The sequence below is a fragment of the Phoca vitulina genome, unplaced genomic scaffold (assembly GCF_004348235.1).
Source record: "Phoca vitulina isolate PV1807 unplaced genomic scaffold, GSC_HSeal_1.0 scaffold40, whole genome shotgun sequence".
Classification (NCBI taxonomy): Eukaryota; Metazoa; Chordata; class Mammalia; order Carnivora; family Phocidae; genus Phoca; species Phoca vitulina.
Window position 1 is genome coordinate 12,141,355 of NW_022589743.1, and position 17,202 is coordinate 12,158,556.

Sequence of the window (17,202 nt, forward strand, 5' to 3'; positions counted from 1 at the left end):
ATATAACTGGAAAGAAAAGGAATTCAAATAATTTCATGAGATGAGCTACCACCAAATAATTCCTTGGAGAGGAATGGCATACTTTTTAATTAGTCCCTTAGTTACTCTCCAGGCTTTCACCATATGAATCTAACAGGTAATTTGTGGGTGTTATCATTGTAGAATTTATCTTCAAGCTTTATAAACAAGAAGAATATGGGAATAAGGGCCAATATGAATAACTTATCTGTAAAACTGAAATAAAGGCAGTCTACGAATGGCAGCATGGAAGCTGCCACATAGTGGTAAAAAAGATGGGATCTGAAATCATATAGCTTATGCTTGAATCGTATTTCCCCTCGTTGGCTATGTGACTGTACCCAACTTTTTTCTGGTTGTGGGGGTTTTAATGAAATGATATATAAAGTGCTAAGTACAATGTGTAGCTTCTATTAATTATTAATATCTTGATTGTCTTTTCATTGTTTAATACTGTCTACTAATTTCATAAATTTATAAAATCAAAGATCTTAAGTAACAGTGTTTTCATGCTTAAGCTGTTAGGTTTAAATGAATAACATAGTAGCACTCTTTATCCTTTTTGGTCATATTCTAGAGTGTTAAGCAGACTCCAAGCTAGTACAGAGCCCGACATTGGGCTCGATCTCACCACCCTGAGATCATGACCTGAGCCGAAATTTAAGAGTCAGAGGCTTAACTGACTGAGTCACCAAGGTGCCCCAACACCAACTAGATTTTTAAAAGTCATTTAACCGGGCTCCTGGGTGGCTTAGTTGGTTAAGTGTCGCCTTTGGCTTGGGTCATGATCCCGAAGTCCTGGGACTGAGCCCCAAATTGGGCTCCCTGCTCCACTGGGAGCCTGCTTCTCCCTCTGCCTGCTGCCCCCCCTGCTTGTGCTCTCTCTCTCGCTCTCTGTCAAGTAAATAAATAAACAGAAAAAGTCATTTAACCTAAAGAGCACTTACTTTTTTTTTTAAAGAGCACTTATTTGACAAAAGCTATAATCTTAGATTTACTTCATATGTTTTCTATTGTGCATCAACTGTAAAACCTAAAATCAAAGTAGCTTTTTTCACATGGGTATTCCGTTCTCTCTACTAAACTATGGGACTCTAGAACATTCAGTTAATATATTCATTTCTTCATACTTTGTGTTTCTATTGATTATTAATTAGGTTGCCATAAAAGTAAAATCTAACAATATAAAAGAAGAAAATTTTAATACTCTCACAAATATGTCCAGATGGTATTGTATGTGAAACATTTTAATGCTAATACTTGAACAGTACCATAAACTTGAAGTGTTTCTTTTTGCTAAAAAGAAATTGGCTGTTTTTCTTAAGTATTTGGAAAAGTATTTCATAAGTGTTTTTCCTGTACATCCCATTAAGTATTTAGTAATACTGAAATCTTTTAGTTTTAAAATATTTTAAAACTTATGGCTAGCATGTTATGTTAATTGTTTCTACCTAGTATATATAATATTAGAGGATGAGATACTTTTTATCTGTGTCCTTTTTGTCATTGCAATGTTATTCATTCATCAGTCAGTGGACATTCACCAAGCACCAGTTACTATAATAGTGGCAATAGTAATAATAATAGCAATAATCCTTTACTTTTACTGAATAGTCACTATTTCATTAAATCTAATGCCATTAGTTATAAAATGCATATTTCCTTTTCTTTTCGAGGTAGGGGAGGGGCCGAGGGAGAGAGAGAAAGAATCTTAAGCAGACCCCAACCCCAGTGCAGAGCCCAACGCATGGCTCAATCTTGGGCTTATGAGATCATGACCTGGGCCAAAAGCAAGAGTCAGACACCACTGACTAAGCCATCCAGGCACACCTAAAATGCACATATTTAATATGCTGCTGAGAGAGAAAATCTTGCTAAATAAACTCTTACACACCATCCATCCATTGTAAAATGCACCCTAACTTTAAAAAGGGGAAAACTAATTTTTTGAATTGATGACATAGGGCACCTGACGTGTGAATTCATTTAACTACACCAATCCTATGAGATAGGTGCCATCTTTATCCTCATTTTTTTTTTCTTTTTTAAGATTTTATTTTTTGGGGGGAGCACCTGGCTGACTCAGTCAGTAGGGCATGTGACTCTTAATCTTGGGGTCATGAGTTTGAGCCCTACTTTGGGGGTAGACTTTACTTAATAAAAAAAATTTTTTTAAATTCTGTTTTTTAAATGTAATCTCTAACCGCAATGTGGGGCACAAACTCACAACCCTGAGATCAAGAGTCTCATGCTCCACTGACTGAGATAGCCAGGCATCCCTCATTTCTTACAGATAAGGAAGCTCAGCCCCAGAGAGGTTTTGTAACTTTCCCAAGGTCATGCAAATATCAGATAGATTTGAGAGCAAAGATCCTAACTCCACTTTCAACTACTACACTATATATTTTTTTAAAGATTTTATTTACACTATATTGCCTTCAGCCAAAGTGATTAAAACAGTCACTTATTTTCAGTAATTCATAGGAAAAGGAGTCAGTTTAATAATTTATGATATGATAAATTCTTATTAGAGAGATGCATAAGAGAGTATGGGGATGTAGAGGAGATGGTTTAACTGTTTCTGAGGAGGTGTATATGTACCAAGTCCTCTTCTGTCTTTCCTATGACAAGCAGATATTGTAGGTTAAAAAACATGTTTAGGTTCTAACCTTTCTGTGTTGCTGTGGCTTTGTTTTAATCTTTGATTCTTCCTGGTGCAGCCAAAAAGCAATTCAAAATACCATTACACTCTTTAAAAAACTTGTAATGTCTACACAGTATAGAAACATCAAGATTCACTAGATGTTTCTTATTAAAGTGAATTTCTGAAAAAATTAAAAAGTTCAAATTAGGGGCACCTGGGAGGCTCAGTCAGTTAAGCATCAGCCTTCAGCTCAGGTCATAATCCCAGGGTCCTGGGATCAAGCCCAGAGCCCTGCTAAGCGGGGAGCCTGCTTCTCCCTCTCCCTCTGCCCCTCCCCACTGCTCATGGGTGTGTGTGTGTGTGTGTGTGTGTGTGTGTGTGTGTGCATAAATTAATACAATAAATTAATAAAATCTTTTTAAAAATTTAAAAAATTTTTAAAAAGTTGAAATTAGTTAAGTAAATGAAATGTAAATTTAATGTTTTCACAGGGGCTGGAGAAAATTTGGAGAATACAATGGCAGCCTTTCAGCAGTAAGTATATAAAAAGGTATTCTTTTATAGTTTATCTTTGAAGTGATGATGATTCACAAAGTGAAGATAGTATACATGTTGCATCCACTTGTTACAGTTGTTTCTCTTTTATTAAAATAGCTTTTTTTTTTTTTTTTTTTTAGCTAGTCTGAAGTGTTAGAGAGTGTCTGGCTTCTGGATAACTGAAAAACTAGATCAGAGTTGTGGGTAATCAAAAGATACTATAGTTCTAAAGCTGAAAGAAGGCTTTTGTAACAAGGAACACACTGTGTAATGCTAATTAGTCTTGGAGAGAAAGAGAAAAGGAGAAAATGAAACAACTGTTAACATTGGTTGCTGTTTATGAATAAGATTATGTGTCTGCCCTGTAATTCCTCTACAGACCTGAACCTGTGATCTGGTCTTTCTTGTTTGAAGCCTTATGAGTGTTGGTCTTATTTTTTCGAATAAGGTAAATTAGATTATCCCCAATGTTTCAGTTATTCATATCTCCTATAGATCTCTTTTAGAGCACCTCACAGAGAAGCAGCAGGAGAGACAGGAATGAAAGCTGATTGATACCTTGTTCTCTGTTTTAGAGTAAATGATCATTAGTCTGTGGTAATGGTGAAAACACTGTTTTCTTTTCCCTGAAAAATAAAGCAGAGGATATGAAAAGTTAAACTCCATGGAAGACATTACCTTTCCATATTTAGTAAGAAAAATGTTTTCTGACACATTTGTTGAACCATTTTTATGCATACAGTTGGGACTGAGAAATCAGAATTTGGCTTAAGTTTTTGTTCTGTTTCTTATCATTTAAAATGACTTAGAATTTAGGGGAGACTGGCTGGCTCAGTTGGTAGAGCATGTGACCTTTGATCTTGGGGTTGTAAGATTGAGCCCCACATTGGCCATAGAGATTACTTAAAAATAAATAAAATAAAAATAACAAAGACACCTGAGAGTTTATTTTTCCTGTTATCAGGTCCAAATGTACTGCTGCTCCATATTTTAGTTTCATCTAAATCCTGTCCTCCTGTGTTTGTCATTGCTTATTCTTTGTGTTCTCTATTACAATGCCTTTGACTATAATCCCCAAATTCTCTAAAACCCTAAAAATGCAAAAACTTTCCTCCTGTCTATGGAAAAAACTTTCCAGATTCTGAAACAAAATAATTTAAATTACTTTAAGTCAAGATAAAATAAATAAATTATCTTCTCTACTGAGATCATATATGTAGATACCTTTAGATATCTATATAATATATAAATCTAGATGTATATAATTATATATAACATATATAATGCATATATATATATATATATAATTTTATTTGTGCAGTTTACACTGAGACACATACATACACATACCTCCCCCCCCGTATACTATGATTTATCAAATATTTGTTCCCGGGGATGTAGTGATATATATTACCTGGGGAGAAAATGCTTATAACTTTGAGTGATTTTAGCATTCTTTATATATATATATATTTTTTTAAGATTTTATTTATTTATTTGACAGAGAGAGACACAGTGAGAGAGGGAACACAAGCAGGGGGAGTGGGAGAGGGAGATGCAGGTTCCCTGCGATGCGGGGCTCTATCCCAGGACCCCGGGATCATGACCTGAGCGGAAGGCAGACCCTTAACAACTGAGCCACCCAGGCGCCCCTGCATTCTTTATATTTAAGGTATATTATTTTGTAAGTTTTTCCCCATATTTTTTGTTAAATTTTTACCAACCACCCTTATTTATGAAATTAAAATACTCAATTATATAATAAACTTTCTAAGAATGGTACATTTGTATAATAAATTATTTCTAAGGATGGGGTATAAGTATTTTTATCTTTGAAGATTTTGATCATCTGAAAAGTTTTTTGGTATTCAGAGAATGTCTTACTTAGATGGTTTTTACTTGCTAGATACAACATTACATTTCCCATCTTCAGCAGGTTTTTTTTTTTTTTAAGATTTATTTATTTGAGAGACAGGTCACAAGTGTGTGTGAATGGGGGGAGGGGCAGAGGGAGTGACTCTCAGGGAGATTCCTCACTGAGCATGAAGGCCCAGTTGGGGCTCCATCTTGTGACCCTGAGACCTGAGCCAAAATCAAGAGTCTGACACTTAACCAGCTGAGCCACCCAGGCACCCCCTGATTTTAACCAAAAATTCGTTGGTGGTGGTTTTTGTGTTTTATCTTATGCATCAGTGCTCTTGCTATCGACAAATACTTTTGTTTTCATTTACAAATATTCTATTAGTAGAATATTTTAACTGCTGGGATACTTAGGAGGTTTTTTGTTTTTTTAATACCTGCTTCATGAGCAACAAGAAAAAATCATGTAAACATACTATTTTCAAGGTACAGTATATTAAGAATGTGGAGTTATAATACATAATTGACAAAAGACAGATACTGTGCTTAAGTATGGTATATCTTTGATAGGGAGAAATAGTAAAAATAAAATGAGCAGCTAAAACTTAGATCTTATTTATGTGCATGTGTAGATAAACACTTCACAAAGCATACATATTATAACATGGAAGGGAAAACAAGAAGATATTACAGAAAGTATAAATAATTGGTGGGGAAGCCTGGTTAAGATTAACCAGAAAATTGAAAAGATACCAGGACTAGAAGACCATTTGGTACAGAGGAAGAAGCAATTTTTATTTTTTTATTATTTTTAAAGATTTTATTTATTTGAGAGAGAGAGCAAACACGTGCTGGGGGGAGAAGCAGAGGGAAAGGGAGAAGCAGACTCACCTGCTGAGCAGGGAGCCTGACTCAGGGCTCGATCCTGGGATCATGACCTGAGCCAAAGGCAGACGCTTAACCGAATAAGCCACCCAGGCACCCCAAGAAACTATTTTTAACATGTGAAATGTTTGGGGCACCTGGCTGTCTCAGTCCAGAGAACATGCAACTCTTGATCTTGGGGTTGTGAGTTCAAGTCCCATGTTGGGTGTAGAGATTACTTTAAAAAAAAAGGGAGGGAAAAAAACCATGAAATGTTTGAGATTAAGATGTGAGGGTAGGGACGCCTGGGTGGCTCAGTCAGTTAAGCGTCTGCCTTCGGCTCAGGTCATGATTCCAGGGTCCTGGGATCAAGTCCCACATCAGGCTCCCTGCTCAGCAGGGAGCGTGCTTCTCCCTCTCCCTCTGCCTGCCACTCCCCCCTGCTTGTGTTCTCTCTCTGTGTGTCAAATAAATAAATAAAATCTTAAAAAAAAAAAAAAAGATGTGAGGGTATGTAGACAAGATACATCTGGGAAACTGAAAGGACTTTAAGAATGTATGGAAAATTAATTCATTATAGTGGGTCTAAAGAAGTAATTAGGAATGGGGCACCTGGGTGGCTCGGTCAGTTATGCCTCTGCCTTTAGCTCAGGTCATGATCTTGGTGTCCTGGGACTGAGCCCCACATTGGGCTTCCTGCTCAGCGGGCAGTCAGCTTCTGCCTCTCCCTCTGCCCCTTCCCCTGCTCATACTCTTTCTCTCTCAAATTAATAAATAAGATCTTTAAAAAAATTTAGAAAAAAAAGAAGTAATTAGGACTGAAGAGAAATAATCATATCTCACAATTAATTTATTCCTTCCTGGGGTGCCTGGGTGGCTCAGTTGGTTAAGCGTCTGCCTTTGGCTCAGGTCATGATCCCGGGGTCCTGAGATCGAGCCCCACATCGGGCTCCCTGCTCCATGGGAAGCCTGCTTCTACCTCTCCCACTGCCCCCCTGCTTGTGTTCCCTCTCTTGCCTTGTCTCTCTCTGTCAAATAAATAAATAAATAAAATCTTAAAAAAAAAATTCCTTCCTTCCTTCCCTCCCTCCCTCCTTCCTTCCTTTTCTTTCTCCTTCTCTCTTCCTTTCTCCCTCCCTCTCTCTCCTTTTCTTTCTTTCTTTGTTTCTTTCTTTCTCTCTTTCTTTCTTTCTCTTTCCCTCTTTCTTTTTCTTTTTGTATGTCACAATTTATAAAAAGTCCTGTAATGTGGTTTATAAAATGCTTTCACAAACGCCTTAGGTTATGAATATGGCTCTTTTGTGATTCCTTTGAGAACAAGAATCTTTCCTTATTGATCTCTCAACCCTTAACACCTAGTTCTGATGCTAATAGACTCTCACTAGTTACTTACTAAAGGAGATAATGGAATGGGGCACTCAGGAACAAAGCAGAACATTAACAGAAGACAAATGAAGGAGAGAGAACCCCATCCATAATAAGCACAAAACCAGAAACTAAGGAATTGTAACACACACACACACACACACACACACACAGAGTCACTAAGACCTTGAGTATGTAAAATCTAGCTCTTAAGAGCTAATAAAACTAGGTTATTAAACCAGGCTGCCTTTGTAAATACCCATAGGACAATTTGATCCCTGTGGTATTAACATGAATGGTGAAAGAAAGAAACAAATTGTTTTAGCAGTAGCTGGAAGTACAAGTTGGCAGACAGTCAAAGTAATTAATCAGTGACCTGGTTCTCATGATACATTTTTCAGAATATCTAATTAATACAATACTAATTTCTCGTATGTAAAATGGGAATAGTAACAAACCTCAGTGGTGCGAGGAATAAATGAGATTCAAATAAATTCCTTAATATAGGGTCTGTTATTGTTTTTGGATTTACGATTTTTATTTTTTCCAAATTTTTATTTAAATTCTAGTTAGTTAACATATAGTGTATAGGGACTGTTTTAAATCGTTATGTATTGTTTCTGTGGAATTTCAAGTAATTTCACATCTTTTAGAGCTAGAGTTTTCTTTTTTTGGTAATCAGCTTGTCAGAAAGTCACCTATATTGGAGCACATGGGTGGCTCAGTTGGTTAAACATGGGACTCTTGATTTCTGCTCAGGTCATGATCTCAGGGTCATGAGATGGAGCCCCAAGTGGGGCTCCATGCTCAGCAGGAAGTCTGCTTGAGATTCCCTCCCTCTCTCTCTCCCTCTGATTGCTCACACTCTCTCTCTCCAAGATAAATAAATCCTAAAAAGAAAAAAGAAAAGAAAAGAAATTTAGCTATAAAATATCTGGCGCTTCAGTTGAAGTAGATGCATATTATTATTTATGGGAAATTTTGAAGGCCAAAGTGATAAAAATTTTTTTCCTTTTTCTGGCTATGTTCTAGCTATTTGTGTATCAAATTTGGGATCATTTACAAATTGTCCTGGATGCACTCACTTACTATTGCTCTAAGTTTTTATTAGCTTATTGATAAGAGATAAGCCTACAATAAATAGAAACTATTTTGTATATAATTCCTAAACATGTCTAAAAACAGCCCACATTTCAGCTGAAGGCAAACTTCAAATTTAGAAAGATTTCTTAGGTAAAATGTTTAAATTTTTTATTTTTATTTTTAATTTTTTTAATTGACTTTTAAAATTTTATTGTGCTTGCCTCGGCAGCACATATACTAAAATGTTATTTGTTTGTTTACTTATTTATTATTTTAAGTAGTCTCCATGCTCGGCATGGAGCCCAATGCAGAATTTTTTTATTTTATATATTTTTTGTTGTTTTAAAATTTTTATTTATTTATTTGAGATAGAGCAAGAGAGAGGGAGCATAAGCAGGGCGGAGGGGCAGAGGGAGAAGGGGAAGCAGGCTCCCTGCTCATGACCTGAGCTGAAGGCAGACACTTAACCAACTGAGCCACCCAGGTACCCTGCAGAATTGTTTTTAAATACAGGAAAATATAGATAACGCTTGCTCTTACTCCCCTTCACATACTCATACAAAAAAAATAACAAAAGAAAGTAAGATATGCACATGACCAAAAATCAGTAGTACCAATTTTTTTTTTTTTTTAGCTATATGAAGGATTTTAGGATTTTATTTCAAAACTGTTTGCTGGCTGCATGTATTGCTTACAGTTTCTACATTTTTTTTTTTTTAATTGAACACAGTATAACAATAATATTTAAGGAAATTTAAAAATACAGAAAAGTAATTCTACCAAAAACTGTTTTATTTGCTTATTTCTTTTTTTAAAGATTTTATTTATTTATTTGACAGAGAGAGACACAGCGAGAGAGGGAACACAAGCAAGGGGAGTGGGAGAGGGAGAAGCAGGCCTCCCGCCAAGCAGTGAGCCTGATGCGGGGCTCCATCCCAGGACCCCGGGATCATGACCTGAGCCAAAGGCAGACGCTTAACGACTGAGCCACCCAGGCGCCCCTATTTGCTTGTTTCTTTTTGCATTTTATTTTTACACACACAACTGACCAATAAATATTCTCTTTTATCCTTTAGAAGAGGACACATAAAGTTAGTTATTACATCTTAGTAAGAATTACATTAAGGAGCCAAGTTAGTTTGTTTTAAAAACATTAAGAAACTTTTACTCAATTGCTAAAACTTTATTCCTTAATTGATATATTTATATACAAATTTATATTTGTATTTTTATATTACGTGTTTCAAGTTTAAGTATAAAACAGAAGATACATTCACCCCACATAGGAGATCACAGGCAAAATAAGAATCATGAGTGCTTATATATTTAAAAGGATGTTCAGTTTTTCTTAGATTAAATTCCTGCTGTAATTCTTTCTGTTGGTGATGAATAAATTGGTGTTCAAAATGTTGTCTTTTAGATATATTAATAATGGAAGTATCCTTATTTTGCACTTTAGAAGTTTATATTCTAAATATTTTTTTAATTTTATTTATTTTTGAGAGAGAGAGAATGACAGAGAGAGAGAGAATGAAAGGGGTGAGTGTCAGAGGGAGAAGCAGACTCCCTGCTAAGCAGGGAGCCCGATGCGGGGCTCGATCCTAGGACCCTGGGATCATGACCTGAGCCAAAGGCAGACGCTTAACGACTGAGCCACCCAGGCGCTCCAAAATGTTAATAAATATCTAATAGATAAGTAAAACATGGCTTCATTCCACTCATTTAGAAATGTGTTAGATACCTACAATATACCCAACATCATGAACATTAGAAAGTATGGAGCAGACATAGGCCTTTCCTCTTTAGGAATTTAATCTAGTTGTAGAGACCTAACCTCATATAAAACGACTAGTAAACAATTTAAGTGCATGGGAATATATTGCACAAAAGTAATTTATCTACTTTTGTATCTTTTCACCCTACTCTGCTCACCACAGCTCTTACTCTTTCCATTCTTGAATTTTAAAAAGAAAAAAAATGTTTCTTTCTAAAACTTTCTCCCTGCTCCACCCATGTTTACTTTTTCTTCATCTTGAAATGTCACTCGTGGTGGGCGCCTGGGTGGCTCAGTTGGTTAAGCGACTGCCTTCAGCTCAGGTCATGATCCTGGAGTCCCGGGATCGAGTCCCACATCGGGCTCCCTGCTCGGCAGGGGGTCTGCTTCTCCCTCTGCCCTCTTCCCTCTCGTGCTCTCTGTCTCTCATTCCCTCTCTCTCAAATAAATAAATAAAATCTTTAAAAAAAAAAAAAAAAAAAGAAATGTCACCCGTGGTGATTAGTGCATAAAGTGCTACGTGGGCATTTTACATAGACAGAGTTTTTTAAACAAATACTATGGAGTACCAGCTGTGCAAGGTCCTCTGCCTAGGCACTAGGAATACAACAGTAAACTAGACATAGTCCACAAATCCTTTACTTAAAGATCTCCTGTCTCATTGGGCAGGGGGGAGATAGATGGATATATTCAAAACAGCATGGTAAATACTATGACAGAGTAAACACAGGTGCTAAAGGAAGTCCTGGCAATTTAGCAGTACATAACCTGGTGACCCAGTCTAATCTGGGAAGATTGGGGAAGATATCCTGAAGTGGTGGTTTCTAAGCTTAGACCTGAAGGATGAGTAAGAGCAGATAAGGGGAGGAAGAAAAACTTAAAAACAAACAAACAAACAAACCTGTTACGGTGTGTATATAATATACATTCCATAAAATGCATAATCTAAGTGTATAGCCCAGTAAATTTTAACATAATGTATATACCTTTGTAACCATCACTCAGATAAAGATATAGAACATTTCTAGCACTCTTGAAAGTATCCTTGTGACCTTTCCCAGTCCACATTACTTGCCCCTAGATAGCCATTATTCTAATTTCTATTATGATAAATTGATTTTCCTTGTTCCCGATAACATAAATGTAATCATACAGTATTTACACTTTTGTCTCTGGCTTTTCTTTCTTCAGTTTATACCTGTACAATTCATCCATGATGTGTGAAATAATGTTATCTGTTTTTTAAAGGTTTATTTATTTGAGAGAGAGAAAGAGAGAGAGAGAGGGAGGGAGGGAGACGGAGGGAGAGAGGCAGAGGGAGAGGGAGAAGCAGACTCCCTGCTGAGCAGGGAGCCTGAAGCAAGGCTTGATCCCAGGATGCTGGGATCATGACCTGAGCCCGAGGCAGATGCTTAACCGACTGAGCCACCCAGGCGCCCCTGTTATCTGCTCTTTAATAGCCAAATACATTCATCCGTCTCAGATATATACTTAAGCAGAAGTGAAATTGCAGGATCATAGGGTAGGTCTACATTTATACCTTCCAGAGTGATTGTACCAACTGACCCTCACACCAGCAATATAGAGTTCCAATCCTCCACTATCTTGCTAATTTGTTGTCAGTCCTTTTAATTGTAGCCATTGTGGTGGATATATAGTGCTATTTCCTTGTGGTTTTGATTTACATTTCCCTGTTGAACTTTGATGTTGAACATCTATTCATACACTTACTGGCCATTTGGAAATCCTCATCTGTGAAGTGCCTGTTCAAATTTACATCTATTATTTTATTGTATATTCGTTGTTTTTTGTTTTTGCAAAAGACATTTCAGGCAAGAGTATTGAAAGTGTGGGGCTGTTTGGAGTGTAAGGTGTAAGGGGAGGAGCTAATATTATCATCACTATTTTGCAAGTAAGGAAACTGAAGCATAGAGAAGCTAAATAACTTGCCCAAGTAAGTGGCAGAGCCAGTGTCTATGCTCTTTATCCCCCAACTTTATTGAGGTATAATTGACACATTATATTTCAAGTATACAATGTGATGATTTGATACGTGTATACATTGTGAAAGGATTCTCACCATCAAGTTAAGTAACACATCCATTGCCTCACATATTTACCCTTTTTTGGGGGCAGTGTTTGTACTCCTAACCACTGTGATACTCCCTTTTGTAAAAGTCATAGGATCTTGAATGTGAAAGGAACCTTAGCGATTGTCTGATCTAATCCTTTCAGTTTTTGTTCTTTTTTTTTTTAATTTAAAATTTTTTATTTTATCATGGTAAAATATATATGACATAAAACTTACCATTTTAACTGTTTTTAAGTGTACAGTTCAGTGTCATTAAATACATTCACGCTGTTATGCAACCATCACCACTATTCATCTCCAGAACTTTTTCATCTTTCTATACCAAAACTCTGGACCCATTCAATAATAATTCACTAACCCCCTTCCCCCCAGGCCCTGGTGACCACCATTCTACTTTCTATTAACTTGATTATTTTAGGTAGCTTTATATAAGTGGAATCATTAAGTATTTGTATTTTTGTTTTTGGCTTCCTTAACCTAGCATAATGTCTTAAAGATTCACTCACTCATGTTGTGGCATATATCAAAATTCCCTTCTTTTTTTTAAGATTTAAAAAAAATTATTTATTTATTTATTTAGATTTTATTTATTTGAGAGAGAGCACAAGCAGGGGAAGTGGCAGGCAGAGGGAGAGGGAGAAGCAGACTCCCCATGGAGCAGGGAGCCTGATGCGGGGCTCAACCCAGGACCCTGGGATCATGACCCGAGCCGAAGGCAGATGCTTAACCGATTAAGCCACCCAGGCATCCCAAGATTTTATTTTTAAGTAATCTTTCCACCCAACATGGGCCTTGAACTTACAACCCCGAGATCAAGAGTCACATACTCTACCAACTAAGCCAGCCAGGCTTCTCCAGAATTCCCTTCCTTTTTAAGGCTGAATAATACTTCTTTGTAACCACATTTTGTTTTCATTAGTTGATAGACAAGTTGCTTCTACTTTTGGCTATTATGAATAATTTTTCTATGAACATGGTTGTGTAAATATTTAAGTCCCTTCTTTCAAATCTTTTCTGTGTGTACCTAGAAGTGGAATTGCTGGATCATATGGTAAATCTATGTTGAATTTTCTTGAGGAACTGCCATTTTATATTCCTGCCAACAATATGCAAGGGTTCCAGTATCTCCACATCTTGGCCAATACTTTTTTCTTTTTCTCTTTTCTTCCTTCTTTTTTTTTTTTTATAATAGCCACCCAAATGGGTGTGAAATAGTCTTATTGTGGGGTTTTTTAAAGTTTATTTATTTATTTATTTTAAGTAATCCCTACACCAAATGTGGGGCTCAAACTTACATCCCCGAGATCAAGAGTTGCACACTTCCAGCTGAGCCAGCCAGCCACCCCTCTGATTGTGGTTTTGACTGGATTGCCCTAATGATTAGTGATCTATGTGCTTATTGGCATTTCTTCTTTGGAGAAACATCTGTTCGAGTCCTTTCCTCATTTTTGAATCAGGTTATTGTGTTGTTGAGTTTTAGGAGTTCTTTATATACTGTGGATATTAATCCTCTATCACGTAGATGATTTGCATGTATTTTCTCCCATTCTGTAGGCTACTTTTTTTTTCACTTTTTAAAAAACTTTAAATTTAATTAACATATAATGTACTATTAGCTTCAAAGATAGAGTTCAGTGATTCCTCACTTACATAATACCCAGTGTCCATTACATCAGGTGCTATCCTTAATGTCCATCACCCAGTTACCCTATCCCCCCATTCCACTCCCCTCCAGCAACCCTCAGTTTGTTTCCTATGATTAAGAGTCTCTTACGGTTTGTGTGGGCTACCTTTTTACTTTGTTGATAGCGTCCCTTGATGCACAAAGTTTTTAATTTCGATGAAGTACAATTTGTCTTTTTTTTTCTTTTGTTGCCTGTGCTTTGATGTTATAGCCAAGAAATCATTGCCAAATCCAGTGTGGTGAAGCTTTTCCTGTATGTTGTCTTCTAAGAGTTTTTTCATTTTAGGTGTTAATGGTTAGGTCTTTGATCAATTTTGAGTTTATTTTTTGATATGTGTTAGGTAAGGATCCAACTTCATTCTTCTACATGTGGATATCCAGTTTTTGCAGCACCGTTTGTTGAAAAAACTGCCCTTTCCCCATTGAATGGTTGAAAATCATTTGACAATATATGAGGGTTTATTTCTGGACTCTGTATTCTACTTCATGGATTTATATGTCTGTCTTTATGCCAGCACCATATTGCTTTGATTACTGTAGCTTTGTAGTAAGTATTGAAATCAGGAAGTGTGAGTCTTCCAACTTTGTTCTTCTTTCTTTTTTTTTCTTTTTTTTTTTTTTTTTTAAGATTTTATTCATTTATTTATTTGGGGCGCCTGGGTGGCTCAGTCATTAAGCGTCTGCCTTTGGCTCAGGTCATGATCCCAGGGTCCTGGGATCGAGCCCCACATCGGGCTCCCTGCTCCGCGGGGAGTCTACTTCTCTCTCTCCCACTCCCCCTGCTTGTGTTCCCTCTCTGTGTCTCTCTTTGTCAAATAAATAAATAAAAATCTTTAAAAAAAAAAGATTTTATTTATTTATTTATTTGACAGAGAGAGCACAAGCAGGGGGAGCAGCAGGCAGAGAGAGAAGCAGGCTCCCTACTGGAGCAAGATGCAGGCTCAATCCCAGGACCCTGGGATCATGACCTGAGCTGAAGGCAGATGCTCAACCAACTGACCCACCCAGTCACCACTGTTCTTCTTTTTCAGGATTGTTTTTACTCTTTGGGTTTCCTTGAGATTTCATAAATTTAAAGTTTTTTCTTTTAGTTACATGGGGCTCAAACTTACAAATTGCCAAATTCAAGAGTCACATGCTCTTCCGACTGAGCCAGCCAAGTGCCCCTCAGGCATTTTAGGATGGAATTTTCTATTTTTGCACAATCATTGGGATTTTGATAAGAATTGCATTGAATGTGTAGATCCATAGATCTTAATAATATTAAGTGTTCTAATCCATGAACATGGGATGTCTTTCCATTTATGTATATCTCCTTTAATTTCTTTCAGCAATGTTTTACAGTTTTCATTGTACAAGTCTCTTACTTCCTTGGTTAAGTTAATTCCTAAGTTTTTGTTTGTTTGTTTGTTTAGGGGGGGAGGGGGAGAGGGAGAGGAAAAGAGAGAATCTTAAGCAGGCTCCATGCCCAGCACAGAGCCTGATGTGGGGCTCGATCTCATGACCCTAAGATCATGTCCTGAGCCGAAATCAAGAGTCGGACACTTAACTGACTGAGCTATGCAAGCGCCCCTTTTTTTTTTTCTTTTTGATGCTATTATAAATGGATTGTTTTATGATTTCCTTTTCACATCATTCACTTTAATGTATAGAAATGTAACTGATTTTTGTGTGTTGATTTTTTTAAAAGATTTTATTTATTTATTTGAGAGAGAGAGCACAAGTGGGGGGTGGGGTGAGGGGCAGAGAGAGAGGGAGAAGCAGACACCCCGTGAGCAGGGAGCCCGACACAGGGCTCGATCCCAGGACCTCAAGATCATGACATGAGCCAAAGGCAGACACCCAACTAACTGAGCCACCCAACTAACTGAGCCACCCAGGTGCCCCTGTGTGTTGATTTTTATATTCTGCAACTTTAGTGAGTTTATTAGTTCTGGCAGTTTTATTTGTGTGTAGAATCTCTAAGATTTCTACATACAAGATCATGTCATCTGTGAACAGAGATAATTTTACTTCTTGCTTTCCAATTTGGACGCCCAACCCCCCTTTTTTCCTTACTTAATTTCTCTGGCTGGAATTTCTTTTTCTTTTTTTAATTTTTTTCTGGCTGGAATTTTCTAATCCTATGTTGAATTAAACTGACAAGGGCTGGCACCGTTTTCTTGTTCTTTAATCCTATCAATTTATAGATGTGAAAATGTAGGCCTAGAGAAAGGCGTTTACTTGCCCATAGTTATACAGCAAGTTCGTAGCAAAGCAGGAACTGGCATCCAGACCTTTTTAACTTCTGATCTGGTATTCTTTCCATTGTGTTAGGTTAACAGCAATATGGATAGCTGGTTATGGAAAGGGGCAACACGATTCTCTTATTCTGTGTTTACTTTAGAATATGACACCAATAAATCATAATAGATGACAGTGTAGAGAAATTTTAGTGTTATGAGATGTTTTGCTATTTGATTTGTAACTCCTAATTTTTACATCTGATGCATATAATGTAAATGAAGTTTACTTAACTTTCAGAATGTCATTATTCTTCTTTGCATTTCTTCAGTGCAGTTACAATTGGAACTGATATGCTGGAATTGGACTGCCATATCACAAAAGATGAGCAAGTTGTAGTGTCCCATGATGAGAATTTAAAGAGATCAACTGGGGTCAATGTAAACATCTCTGATCTCAAGTACTGTGTAAGTAAAAATGCATGATAAATTAATATCTAGTAGACATTAGGGCCTGTAGGATTTTTAAAAACAATGAATGCCAGATAGTGCTCCAATAAATAGTAAAAAATAAATGATAGTGATTAAATAATGAATGCCAAAGGAAATTCTAAAAACTATTCTAACTTCCAGTGAGGATTTATACCCACTACAGAAATCTGTGGATACATCTTTGGAGACTTATTTTTATAAGTATTTTAACAAGATTACCAAAGTCCTCAAATGTAAAACTATTGGACATCAAATTTCTTGAAGTATTCTACAATTTATTTGATTCAGATTAAATAGATGAATTAGTTTTAGTCTTCAAGTATGGGAAATCCGATTTTAGTAGTTTACTTGCCATTATAGTAAAGACTGATAAATGGATGGAAAATAATGCTTTATTTTACCACCTAAAGAAAACTTACATTAACAGGATGCTATCTGTATGTGTACCCTGTATGTTTTTTGCCTGGTTGTGATTCTACTGTATATTACATATATTGTGTTGTTGTTGTTTTTTAAAGATTTTATTTATTTTTTGACAGAGAGAGAGACAGCGAGAGAGGGAACACA

General features: G+C 36.6%; 1 protein-coding gene across 1 annotated transcript in view; it reads left to right on the top strand.

Annotated features, from left to right (window-relative positions):
* GDPD1 (glycerophosphodiester phosphodiesterase domain containing 1) overlaps positions 1-17,202 on the top strand; it is a 46,782-nt gene that overhangs the window by 6,931 nt on the left and 22,649 nt on the right. The window contains exons 2-3 of the mRNA XM_032428889.1: positions 3,154-3,196; positions 16,476-16,611. Of these exons, the coding sequence (XP_032284780.1) occupies positions 3,154-3,196; positions 16,476-16,611 (179 nt within the window). The remainder of the gene's footprint in view (positions 1-3,153; positions 3,197-16,475; positions 16,612-17,202) is intronic.